This window comes from Hypanus sabinus, chromosome 13 (assembly GCF_030144855.1).
Source record: "Hypanus sabinus isolate sHypSab1 chromosome 13, sHypSab1.hap1, whole genome shotgun sequence".
Classification (NCBI taxonomy): Eukaryota; Metazoa; Chordata; class Chondrichthyes; order Myliobatiformes; family Dasyatidae; genus Hypanus; species Hypanus sabinus.
Genome location: NC_082718.1, coordinates 56,189,292 through 56,202,871, shown reverse-complemented (window position 1 = coordinate 56,202,871; position 13,580 = coordinate 56,189,292). Strand labels below are relative to the sequence as shown.

General features: G+C 41.9%; 1 protein-coding gene across 1 annotated transcript in view; it reads left to right on the top strand.

Annotated features, from left to right (window-relative positions):
* The window catches only part of LOC132403882 (ATP-binding cassette sub-family C member 9-like), a 190,982-nt gene that overhangs the window by 40,776 nt on the left and 136,626 nt on the right, over positions 1-13,580 (top strand). Inside the window, exon 3 of the mRNA XM_059987658.1 lies at positions 10,446-10,567. Coding sequence (XP_059843641.1) covers positions 10,446-10,567 — 122 coding nt within the window. The remainder of the gene's footprint in view (positions 1-10,445; positions 10,568-13,580) is intronic.

Here is a 13,580-nt window from a genome sequence, read left to right as displayed (position 1 = left end):
ATGTTCATTTCAGGCCTTCCAGTTACACTTGAAACTGGCTTTAAATGTGTAGGGAAAACACTAGACCTACTGAGAAGACTATTTGTCCAACCCATGTTTGAGGAAGTGTGATGATGTGAATATCTATAATCCACTCTTACACTTACATATGCAAAAAGGCAGAAAAGGAAGCCATACTTGTTCATATTGTCTGCCAGCTGAGCTGGTCCCATCAGGCCTACACCTCTTCCCTTTACCATTGCAACCTTGTCTCTCTCACAGTCATCAATTCCCTTTTGATCCTTTTGCCTTTTACTTTTGTTAAGAGTCAATAAACCTCCCAGTGTCATGATGGGATGTGGGAGGAAAGTGAAGCACCCTGGGGAAACCCATAGGGCTGCAGGAAGAATGCAGGCTGAATGTGAAGTCGGGACTGAACCTGAGCTGCTGGAGCTGTAACGCAGGAGGGGTTAACTACTGCACCACCACATCACCTCTTGTTTGGAGGGGTCACTGCAACCTAGAAGGTACCACTCAATTCCACAGCCATTGACACATACTCTACCTAATGGTCACACCGTGTGAGAGCATCATTACTAATTTAAACTTCAGCCATGAAGTTCAAATAATTCTCTCACCCTGACCTTGTCCTCTTACAGCTCTGCCAGCCCAAACGTACATAAAATGCAGCATAATCTGCATTCACCATTAAGTCCTTTTATAACTGGCACCTTCCGTTCTTAGTAGTTACCCATACAAAGGATTTCGAGAGGAGATCAGGTTCATAGCAACCGGGTGAACTACTTGCCTCCTAGTGAGCTCTTCCCCCTTCACTGAGATCATGGGAGATTCATGACTCTGTCTTCCTGTTTTTGTCCCTTTCCCTGGGGAATCAAGGATTTATCAATCTCAGAGTTAAAATTCAATTTTGACCAAAAATTACTTCCTTGATGATGAGTACCCAGGTCTTAACTTCACTTCTAAAAGTTTTGTTTCAAATTTTTGATCTATACATACCCCCACTCCAAGACACCAATTTGAAGAAATATTTTCTCTCTATTTACCCTTTCAGTTTTCCTTAACATTTTGAAAATTTTGATCAAATCACACTTTAGTCTTCTAAATTCCAGAGGACAGAAAGCTAAACTAAGTAACATCTCATCATTTACTTTTTATCCAGTGACCATTTTCAGAGTCAGGGTTTTTTTAAATGTTGGTGGTGTGACTCCATGAGTCCTCTGAAGATGAAGGACGCCTGCTCTTGTGTTAGAGACTGTATATGTGTGTGGGTGGGTGGGAAGGAAGAAAGGGGCTTGTTCTGCTGTTATTGTTTGTCAGATCTCTTTGTTTATATAGCTTACTATTTCAAAGCTGCTTCTAGATGACCGAAACACAACCTTTCATCACTGCTTACTTCAAGAATGGTACATTATCTTTTTTTTTTTTTTTTATAATTTTTTATTGCATTTTTAAATGATTACAAAGTATGAAAAAACAATGTATATAACCCATACCCCCTCCCCTTAACCCCTCCCCCCTAACTGCCCCATAGAAAAAAAAAAAGAAAGAAAGAAAGAAAGAAAGAATGCCTGGTGGTTGGAAGATCTCCACATGCTCCATGGAGTTCGTAATAAAAAAAAAAAGAATGGTACATTATCATTGAAGTGATTTCATCATCAAACACAATCACTACTTTTTGTGAATTTAACACTTAGGTATTATTTGAGTAAAATATTGTTTCAGTAAGAATTCTTTGTTTCTTTGCATGATTCATTATAGGTTATATGTAAAAGTATGTGAATGGCATACGTCGTAACACCACCACATCATATGTGAGTGCCTTCACTAGATTTAAAAAAATTAAGTACACACGTCCCATGCTCCAGTGTTTTTCTTTCAGTTTCTGGAGTTACAAAACATAACACCGCCTTTCCCCTTTCTGTCATCTTCACTACCTTTTCTGTAGCTCTAATAACCTGGTAAATTTAATGCCCAATTTTGAGCCTCTTTTAGGCAGATGTCATTAATAACTCTAAGTATGCACCGGTATTAGCTACAATCAGTGGAGTCACAACTCTTATTTGTCCTATTTTAGTGTATTCCCTCAATTTCTCTCTTCTTTGTTTCCTCTTGTCCATCAAATTTGTTTTGGAACTTTGATCAAGTGCCAGGTTGCAACTATTGACTCAGCAACTTGTTGAGAAAAAACTGCAACTTGCTGGTAACTGTTGCTTACTGGAAATAGTTGTATTTGTTATCAAATACAACTATTTCCTTACAGGTTTTAGGATTCAAACATAAGTACCAAATATTAAATTAGATTTGATTGTGAGTTTCTTTATTGTAGAAATTTGCTTTGAGTAATTTCTCACTGGTACATTCTGTTTATGATGGACAGTGTTTAAAACTGTCTTTTGCACATTGGTTATTTGCCAATCTTTGTTTAAGACCACCTGTTTGTGTATAGTTTTTCATAAATTCAGTTATTTACTTTATTTTGCTGTAAATGCCTGCAAGAAAATGAATCTCAAGGTAGTGTATGGTGACATAAATGTACTTTGATAATACGTTTACTTTGACAACTCTCTGAAAGGAGGCCATTCAGCCCTCAGCTTTCTCAGCTCTTCTGCTGGACCATGGTTTAACTTTGTCCATGAACTCAATTAAAGCTTGTCACTCTGTTTTGACTAAAGTATCCAAACCCTTTGTTGTGATGAAGGCTTGAACCAGCCATCACTTGCAACCTTTTGGATCACCAGCTATGAAAACACTAGGGGAAAAAAAAACATTAATTGAAGCCAAACAGATTAGCAAGTTGTCAAAGGCTTTAAATATTTCTGAATATCTTTTGAAGTGAAACCATTCAAAAACTATTATTTTAAGTAAAAAGTAGGTAAAGGATTAGAAACATCAACAATCTAACTAAACTCAATGCAGATTATTTAATATCTTTCTCTATTCTGATCATTGCTCTCCGTGAATGGAAATGCCGTTCCTGGTGCGCTTTTTGCTTTGGATTGATTCACTAGTGCTGGCAGTTGCCACAGCCTCATTGGTTTCATCCAAGGGGTAGCTGGGAAATAGCTGACAAACAGCAGCCTGCAAGGTCACAACCACCAAATCTTCTGAACTTGGAGTGGGAAAGCCATCAAATGCATGGTGAATAATGCTGTCATCTTTGAGCAGAGCTATTCTGCTTTGTAAAAATCCAAACTCTTACTTCGTCTGTAATAAACACTGTGGAAAGCTGAGACCATATACAGATACTTGGGAGTAATCACTGGTCATGTTCTAACAGTTTAAATAAACACTTACTATCTCCATGTCAGTCTCCCAGTTATTAACCAATTCCCTGCCCATATCAGCAGGGCAAAGTCACACAATGAGATGGGAACCTGTTGTTTATCTCCAGTCAACATCCTGCTAGCCTCCTATCCCCCACCACCTTGTTATTCAGCTGTCTTGCCCCTTCCATTTCAGTCCTGAAGAAGGGTCTCAGCCCAAAATGCTGACTGTTAATTCATTTCCATAGGTGCTGCCTGACTTGCTGATTTCCTTCAGCATTTTGTGTCTGTTGTTTAGATGACATTTTGGCATGCAGCACACCGTGTCCTTCTACCTCCAAGGAGTCAAGTTTACTCTTTCAGAATGATATTGACATTGGTCTATTATTGTCACGTGGCCTGAGATGAAGTAAAGAAGTTTTGAATGCATGCTATCCAACAGGTCAGTACAGCGAGGTAGTAATGAGAAATCAGAACGCAGAAAACACACATCAAGGAAAAAAGTAAGAAGTAATGTAAAATTGCCAGAAATGTTTCAATTAAAATAAATGATGATGTGCATCTCAGTTTATCAATCCCTTCCAGTTAGTCAGTCCATCTAGGTGATGCTATCTGTCCTGGTACAGGCTGTTCAGTTCCTCATCTCTTTGCCCTGACCCCATCATATTGTCTGAAGATAACTAACTATATGAAAGGAAGTTAAGAGTACACAGCCATTGCTCGGAAGGAAAACAGAAACATGAAAAATACACTCTCTGGCCACCTTATTAGGTCCAGCAGTGTTTGCTCTGAAGATTGTCTCAGTCCGAAACATCAACTCTTTCCATGGATGCTGCCTGACCTGCTGTGTTCCTGCAGCATTTTTGTGTGTGTTGCTTTGGATTTCCACTTTGTGGTCTTCTGACGTAGCCCATCCACTTCAAGGTTCGACATGCTGTGCATTCAGAAATATTCTTCAGCACACTGATGTTGGATGTGTAGTTATTTGAATTACTCCTGTCAGCTTGAATCAGTGTGACCTTTCTCATAAACGAGGTGTTTTCGTCCACGGAACTGCTGCTCGCCTGAAGTTTTTGTCTGCTTTTCACAGCATTCTGTGTAAACTCTAGAGACTGGTTTGTGGAAAAATCCCAGGAGATTAGCAGTTTCTGATATTCAAAAAAATAAATGAAACCCTGTCTGGACCAGCTATCACTCTATGGTCAATCACAAACATGAGAAAATCTGCAGATGTTAGAAATCCAAAGCAAAATATTCAAAATGCTGGAGGAATCTCTGGAAATGAATAAACAGTCGACATTTCGGGCTGAGACCCTTCTTCAGGACTGGGGACAAAAAGATGAGAAGTCAGAACGAGAAGGAATCAACTGTTATTCATTTCCCTAGATGCTGCCTGATCTGCTGAACTCCTCCAGCATTTTGTGTGATTTGCCATGCCATGGTCCAAGTTGCTTAGATCACATTTCTTTCCCATTCTGATGTTTGGACAAAGCAACAGCCGGACCTGGTAACTATGTGTGCATGCTTTAATGCATTGAGTTGCTGGCACATGATTGGCTGCTTACACCTTTGTATTATTGAGCTGGTGTAAAGTACTGAATGGTCACCCAAGTTTATTGGCCTCTCATTAACCAAGGTTAACAAATTATTAAATGATTATATGTTGAAACAACTTCGCTGAGTATCTGAAGAAAAGAAGCTAACCAGTTTGTAATACTTTTATAAACTAGTGAGCCATGAGCAATTCCTGGGATTTAAGCATTTCTTTTAAAATTGAAAGGCAGCCAAAGAGAATGACAACATACTAGTCCTGAATTAAGTTGCTGGAACATGTAGTTGCTCTGAATGGTAGTGAGCATTGAGTGGGAACCATTGAAGTGAAAACCCTGTCAAAAATGACAGAGACTATGTCTTGTAAGAGCAATTGGAACATATTGGTTCTTTGCTTCTTCCGTCACTCCAAAAATAATTAATATTTTTTCTGAAATGTTATATGTGGTTACAGAGTCCAATATGAAACAAAACTCCCCACACAGTGGCAATTTGGCTGCTGACCTTAAAGGAGAAATGAGGGTATAGCTCTGACAGATGATGTAGAGTGAACCTGGAGCAGGGAGGGCTAGATGGAGATAAGTCTGTGGAATTCATTGCTACAGGCAGCTGTGGAGGCCAAGTCAGTGGGTATATTTAAAGTGGAGGTTGAAAGGTTCTTGATTAGTAATGGTTACGGGGAGAAGGCAGGGAAATGGATTTGACAGGGAAAATAAGTCAGCTATGATTAAATGGCAGAGCAGACTCGATGGGGCAAGTGGTCCAATTCTGCTCCTATGTCTTATGGTCTTTGGGAACAGAAAGAGGGGTTAACTAAGCAATAAATGTGTAGAAGTAATTGGGCACAAAGTGATGAGAAGTGTATCATGGCGAGAATCAGAATCAGGTTTATTATCACCGGCATGTGACATGAAATTTGTTAACTTATCTATATGCAATATATATTCTAGCAGAGAGAGAAAAAATATATAAAATAAAACATGATAATAAATAAACAAGTAAATCAATTACGTATATTGTATAGATTTTTAAAAATGCGCAAAAACAGAAATACTGTATATTAACAAAAGTGAGATAGTGTCCAAAGCTTCAAAGTCCATTTAGGAATCAGATGGCAGAGGGGAAGAAGATGTTCCTGAATTGCTGAGAGTGTGCCTTCAGGCTTCTGTACCTCCTACCTGATGGTAACAGTGAGAAAAGGGCATGCCCTGGGTGCTGGAGGTCCTTAATAATGGATGCTGCCTTTCTGAGACACCGCTCCCTAAAGACACTCTGGGTACTTCGTGGGCTAGTGCCCAAGATGGAGCTGACTAGATTTACAACCTTCTGCAGCTTCTTTCGCTCATGTGCAGTAGCCCCTCTGTACCAGACAGTGATACAGCCTGTCAGAATGCTCTCCACGGCACAACTATAGAAGTGTTGTGTGATGAGCTGGTACCCTTGATAAGAGAGTGGACTTGACAGAGTGGAGCTCAAGTGAAAGTGAAATGGAGAAGGTAGGGTGTGACTTAGGTGGTCCTGAAAGGAAGATGGAAGTTTGAGGGCTCCAGCAGATTGTGTAGGGTGAGTAAAGAGGGTAAACAGTCAAGGACTGTCTGACGGTAATCAGCTGCAGCATGAAGCAGATAGAGCAGGGTGGACTGTAAAAATGTGGAAAATGTGAGAAGGGTACAAAAACTGTGGGGTGAAGCACAAATCGATGTGGCTAGATGGGGTAGAATAGTAAGGTGCTAAGGTGGGACAGACACAATGAGGCAAAGGGCCTATTTCTATGCTGCTTGACATGATAACACCTTTGTTAAGCATGCTCTTTTCGTACTCACTCGATTTGTGGTATCACTGGAGATCCCAGTTTGTAATAGCTTCACGTACTAGATTTGAGAGGTTGGTGGTGAGCTGCCCTTTTGAGTCTCTGCATTCTACATGGTGTCTGTGCTCCTACCTTGACATTAGGTAGGGATCTTTAGAAATGGGTGAAAATCATTGTATACTTGAGGGTGAGTGGGGTCAGGTATTTGTTGCTCTTAACCCTGGGAGAAGATGGCAGGCAGTGGTTTCTGGGGACCGGTCAGAAAAGCCTAGATGTGTTGTGCATGGGAGTGAATGGTCATGCTGATAATGGTCAGTTGGGCTGTTGTGCAGAGTTTCATGTCCATTGTGGAATTTGCATTCATTTAGGCAAGTAAAAGAGAAAGAACTGGCCCATTACCACCATGATCATCGCGGCCCCTTCGGAAGGTGGCAAACCAGTGTTGAAGTCCATGGTGATGTGGGACCATGAGCATCGCGGGACCTACAGGGGCTACAGGAGCACAGAGGGCTGTTGGTTGAAGGAATTAGACTGGGTACATTAAGTGTAGGTAGCAACAAACTGATTACATCTACAATCATGTTGGGCCATTAGAACCAGCAACAGAGAAAATCCATTATGCACCTGGATGGCTGGAGAGTGGAGTGGGCCCACTGGAGTGCCTCAGAGTGCATGGCTCTCAGCACATACATGCCATTGTCAGGTGTGTCAGCCAGAGTAGGCTCATGCTGTAGGGCCTGGCAGATCTGTTTTTCAAGGTCCCAGAATATCTGGGAGGATGGAGTGATGGAGTGAGAGTCAATCTCTGTTTTAGCTGGGTCGAACAGTCATGATACTGCCTTAGTGTTTTTGGATCCCGGTTAGTTGGAGATGTTGAGATGGTTGAAGAGGACGTACCACTGAGCCTAACTTGGTTTGGGTGTTGGGTCTGCTAAATGGATGAGGTTCTGGTGGTCAGATCAGATTAGGAAGGGCTTGGTGTTTCCCATCAGACAATGTCTCCATTCCTCCAAAGCCCATTTAATGATGAGTAGTTCCCTGTCTCCTATTCCATAACAGTGCAGTGTAAAGTTGAACTTGTGTGAGAAGGTGGCACAAAGGTGTGTCTTCCTGTCCAGTCTCCTCGCTAGGAGAGGATGGCCCTGGCGCCCATAACAGATACGTCCACATCTACCACAAGGGGTCCAAAGGAGTTCAGATGGTGGAGAACAGGAACAATGAAGCATTTCTTGGGCTCCTTGAAAGAGTGCTTCATGGCAGCAGACCTGGTTATCTGTAAGGTAGGTGATGTGGTGAGGGAGGTGAGAGGAACAATCAATTGGCTGTAGTTCCTGATGAATTGGCAGTAGAACTTGGAGAGGTCCCAGAAGCACTATAGCTGTTTGAGGGAGTGTGGTCAGGCCATACAACTACAGCGCACACTTTCTCTGGGCTCATGGGTGTGCCGTGATGTGAAAGGACGTAACCCAAGAAGGCAATGTGTGGAACTGGCATTTTTCTAAATTGCAGTACAGGTATTTTTGAGGAGACACTGAAAGACTGTACAGATGTGACAGACATCTTGAGAGCCCTTAGAGAAGATGAGGATGTCATTGAGATAGACAAACATTACCTGTATGGCATGTCTCGGAAAATCTCATGGATGAAGGCTTAGAAAACAGCTGGACTGTTGGAAAGTCTGAAATGAATCTCCAAGTACTCCTAGTGGCCTGTGAGCACAATGAATACATCTTCCACCTATCCCCAGTGGATGCAGATCAGATTGTTTGCACTCCATAGATCCAGTTTAATAAAAATCTGTGTCCAGAGCAGAGTGTTTTAGATTTGCTATCCATCAAGAAGAGTGGATAGTAGGTCTTAATCGTGATTTTGTTGAGTCCATGGTAGTCAATGCAGGGATGAAGACATCCATCTTTCTTGCTGACAAAGAAGGGGACTGGGATGGTTGAATGAAGCTGTGCTGTAGTGCTTCAGCAATAGTCATTCATGGCTTGAGGGTCAGGGAGAACAGATGACCTCAGTGAGCAGTGGTGACTGGAGGAGGGCAATCGTGCGATCATGCAGTATGTGAGGTGGTAGGGTTTTGGCTTCATTGAAGGTGATGGCTAAGTCATGGTAATTCTGCGAGAGTTTGGTGAGCCCGAGGATTTCCTTTGTCTCCACAGATCTATGGGGTGAAGTCAGTTGAGGGTGTGGACAGGTGTGTACCTCACTCAGTGAACTAGATGTCCAGGTGAAGTGAGGGTCGTGAGTGAAGAGCTACGGGTAACCCAGGATGAAAAGAGAGTTGAGCAAGTTGATACTGAGGAACTGAATGAACGCACGGTGCACAGACTGTGTGCATACTCTGCCCATCCCAGACCCCAAGAGATGTCCATCAGTGTCCGTGATGTAGAGGGGGTGAGAGATAGGCTTGGTAGGGAGTCCAAGCTACACATACAGAGTCCGGTCTAGAAGGTTGCCTGCTGCATCAGTATTCACCAAAGCCTCCTGTGTGCATAGAGCTGTTGGTGTGTGAAGGAGGACAGAGATAGCAAGTTGGGCTCTGGTGCTGGAATGAGGCCTTACCAGATACAAAGCCCCTCTACTCGACCTTTCCCAGAAACAGTGGGCGTTTGATACACAGGTGATCAGTAGCTCTGCAGCAAGCACACAAGTTGTTTCTTCTCCAACACTCATGCTGTTGGGTGGTTAAGGGAGCTTTTGTACCTGCATGAGATCTGGAGGTGTTGAAGATGGTCCTGCAGCCTTAACTTCAGGGATGGCCAGGGAACAGAATCAGAAGGGAGCTGTATACATGTTGCTATTTAAATTGCTTGATTATGACAAAAGAGCAAGACGTTATTACTGACCCAACATGGATAACTTCTGTCACTATAACTCTGAACTGATTCCACAACCTACAGACTCACTTTCAGGAATCTACAACTTAAGTTCACAGTATTATTTACTTTTATATTTGCATGTTTTTTTTTTCCTTTACACATTGGTTATCAGCCTTTATGTATAATTTTCAGAAATTTAATTGTATGTCTTTATTTTCCTGTAAAGATCTGTAAGAAAATGAATCTCAAAGTAATATATGCACAGAGTGGCAACTTTATGAAGTTGTACATCTGCTCGTTAATGCAATTATCTGTTTAGCCAATCATGTGGCAGCAACTCAATACAAAAATGCATGCAGACATGGTCAGGAGTTTCAGTTGTTGGTCAGACCAATCATCAGAATGCGAAGAGATGTGATCTAAGTGACTTTGACCATGGAATGATTGCTGGTGCCAGGTGGGGTGGTTTGAGTATCTCAGAAACTGCTGATCTCCTGAGATTTTCTCACACAGCAATATCTAGCACTTACAGAGACCAGTGCAAAAACAAAACAAATCCAGTGAGTAGTGGTTCTGTGAACAAAAACACCTTGTTGATGGAAAAAGTCAGGGGAGAACGGCCAAATTGGTTCAAGCTGGCTGGAAGGTGAGAGTAACTGAAATAACCACGTGTCACAAAAGTAGTGTCCAGAAGAGCATCACTGAATGCATAACAAGTCAAACGTTGATGGGCTAAAGCAGCAGAAGATGGCAAACATACACTCAGTGACTACTTTGTTACATACAGGAGGTACCTAGTGAAGTGGCCACTGATTGTACATAAATTTACTTTGACTTTGAGATATAGTCTAGTTGTGAACTTCTTGAAAGAAGCAGCACTTGTCCATGAACCTCTGTGCCATATATTTCCATAATTTGTATATCATTTCTGCAGTTATCTGTAAGATATCACAATATAGTTCCATGTGTTTCTTACAATTTCTTTTGCTGAAACAGGAAGATGAACACGCGGCACCTGCACCTCTTCATGCCTGCAACAATGGGATTTATAGCGGCAACCACATCTATTGTTTATTATCACAATATAGAAACTTCCAACTTTCCAAAGCTGTTATTAGGTGAGTTTGAATTTCTGCTTTCCCATCTACAAAATGATCTCTCAATAGTCCTTCTTTTACAGTGCTATCAATCTTTTTGTATTAATATCAGTGTAAAATGAATGTCTGATGGCCAGTGCCAACCTGACTGGCCAAATGGTCTGTGTCTATGTCATATCTCTCTATGACTGATGGAAGTAATGGGATCTGCAAACCACCTCACAAAGCTTGTTGTTCAGTGATCCTGTCCCACTGTGAATGCCTGCAAGAAAGTGAATCTCAGGGTGACGTATACTGTAAATATTTTGATAATAAATTTACTTTGAACATTGATATGGTTCTCTGGACAAGCTGAAGAAATGTGACTGTTAATGCTGAAAAGGAATATGGGTCCTGAGTTCTCTGTGGAATTTCTCACAGTAAGCTCAAGACCAGGACAGGCCTGACCCCTGCATTGAGAGTCTGTTGTTTTAGAGGCATGGGGTAATGATAACAGAGGGCGTTGGTGATTGAATGGATTTCTCTCTGAGTTAGAGGTGGTTGGCAGATCCCATTATTCACATCATTCATGGAGAACTGCTGCACAGATAAAGGCTTTTCACCTTGTCAAGTCGGCACTGATCGTCAAGCTTTCATTTTTACACTGATCCTACATTATCCCATTTACCATGGTAGCCAATCAACCAGCCAACCCAAATGCTTTTGGGATGTGGGAGAAAATGGGAGCACACGTTGAGTCAGCAGGAGAATGTGGAGTCTCCACACCAGCAGTCAGGATCGAATTGTGTTCTCTGAGACTGTGAGGCTGCAGCTGCACTTGTTGAGTCACCGTGTCATTCAGTCATTAGAAGGGATTGAGAGCTGTGCTACACAGTCACAGACAATGCAAACTACAGATTGGGGCAGAACAGTGGCACAACTCGTAAAGTTGCTGCCTCACAGTGTCAAAATTCAGTCTAACCTTGAGTGTTGTCTGTGTGGAGTCTGTACGTTCTCTCTGTGACTGTGTAGGATTCCCCAGGGTGCCCTGGTTCTGTCCCATACATCCTAGAACCAAAGAGACACACTGCACAGACACAAGACTCTTGTCAGGTCTGTAGCGACTGTTAAGCAGGGTCTCATCCTGCACTCAACCTTTGGTTGAGTTCTGATTAGTAGTGAGGACAGTTGGAGACTGGTTTGGCAACAGAAGGGTTTAATGGGCTGAAGTTTAGGAAATAAGAGTTCAACGTGGACAGTTGTGCTTTGCCACACCTGGGGTTAACTAATGGAAAAACAGCATTTTCAATAATTGGTAGGTTTACCTAGTGTAGTTAAACAGAGACAGCTTGATGTGAATAAACTCACATGTTATGAAAGGAAATAATGATATAGATGGCTTGATTTTAAAAAAGCAAGGTATGTTGAAAGTTATTTATTATTTATATATACTGTAATTTTAATATAATTCTTTATTATAGTTATTAAATGTTGCTGTTTTTTGTTGCATTTCATGCTCTGACTAACACACCACAACTAATTCCTAATACAGTACATGTAAATGTATATGGTGATGAAAGTTGGTCCTTGATCCTTGATTATGGGTTAGGACGTTACCTGGACAACATCAGCCACCACATTGTAAGTTGCTCAGGGAAGGAGGAGGTTTTTATCAGGCCATGGACAGAAATGAAATTGTGTTGAAAGCTGTGATGTAACTGTAGGGATTGACTTGGAGGGATTTATAAAAGGGAATTGTCAGAGCTGAGATAGAAAAACTGCTCCCTCTGCTGGGTGGGTCACTCACTAAATTTAATTGGTCAAAGATCTAGACTGGAGATGACGATAACTTTTATCAGGGTTGTTCCTGTCACCCACTGAAGAGATAATGGAGTGTGTTTCCATTGACTTTAGCGGATGACGTATGGCCAGGGTTAGGATCAGAAAGCAGTGCTGTGTGGACGGATATAGCTGCCGTTTGGAGGAGGCAGATCATACCAGCTTTCTCCATTGCACGTTCCTGTGATTCTCTGATTAGCTGACTGATGTAATGCCCTGCATATGAGCTCGTCCCACACCAGCAAATGAGGTCACTGTTCAGAGACTTCACCAGGCTGGGTGAGATCTGGATCGCCTCCAACCTGATAGTATGAACATGATTTCACTAATTCCAGTAAATTCTCCAACTCCCCCTTTTCCCTTTCTTCATTCCCCATTCTGGCTCCTCTTACCCCCTTCTCTTCTCACCTGCCCATCCATTTCTTTGAGTGCCCCTCCTCCTCCTTTTTCTCCCATGGTTCATTGTACTCTGGCTATGGCCGATTCCAGACGGGATTCGAGGGGAGCACAGGCTGTGAAAACAGTGTGGATGGTGTGGGAGTTGTACAGGGCATCGTCCTTACAGTGGTTGGGTGGACAGGGAGATGCAGACTGAAAGTTGCTGTATGGAGATGTGTTGCTAATTCTCTTTGTTTAAACACCCCTCCCCCAATTTGATGCAAGGGTATCAGCTGGTGAAGGAGATTTACATTGCCAAAGTATTCATAACGACCTAAATAGGTACAGGCAGTTTGAAGGGCACCTCAGACCTCAGCAAATCTCTCAATCACTCCTTTCTAGAATAACTGTGACACTTGTGCAAAGGGAATCAAATTTAAAATAAATTTATTGTCAAAGTATGTATATTCTACCTTGAGATTCATTTCTTACAGGTATTCACAGTACATAGAATCAGTAAGAAAACTAAGGCTGACAAGCAACCATTGTGCAAAAGAAGACAAACTGTAAATACAACAAAAACAAAAATATATTAATGAATAATATTGAGAACATGAGTTATTGAGTCCTTGAAAATGAGCTAGTAATCACTTTAGAGTTGGGGTGAGTGAAGTTATCCACGTTGGTTCAGGAGCCTGATGGTTGAAGGGTAATAACTGTTCCTGAACCTGGTGGTGTTGCCACCAAGGTATCTGTATCTCCTTCCTGATGGCACCAGTGAGCAGAGAGCCTGGCCTGGATGGTGGACTCCTTGACAGTGGATGCTGCTTTCTCGTGA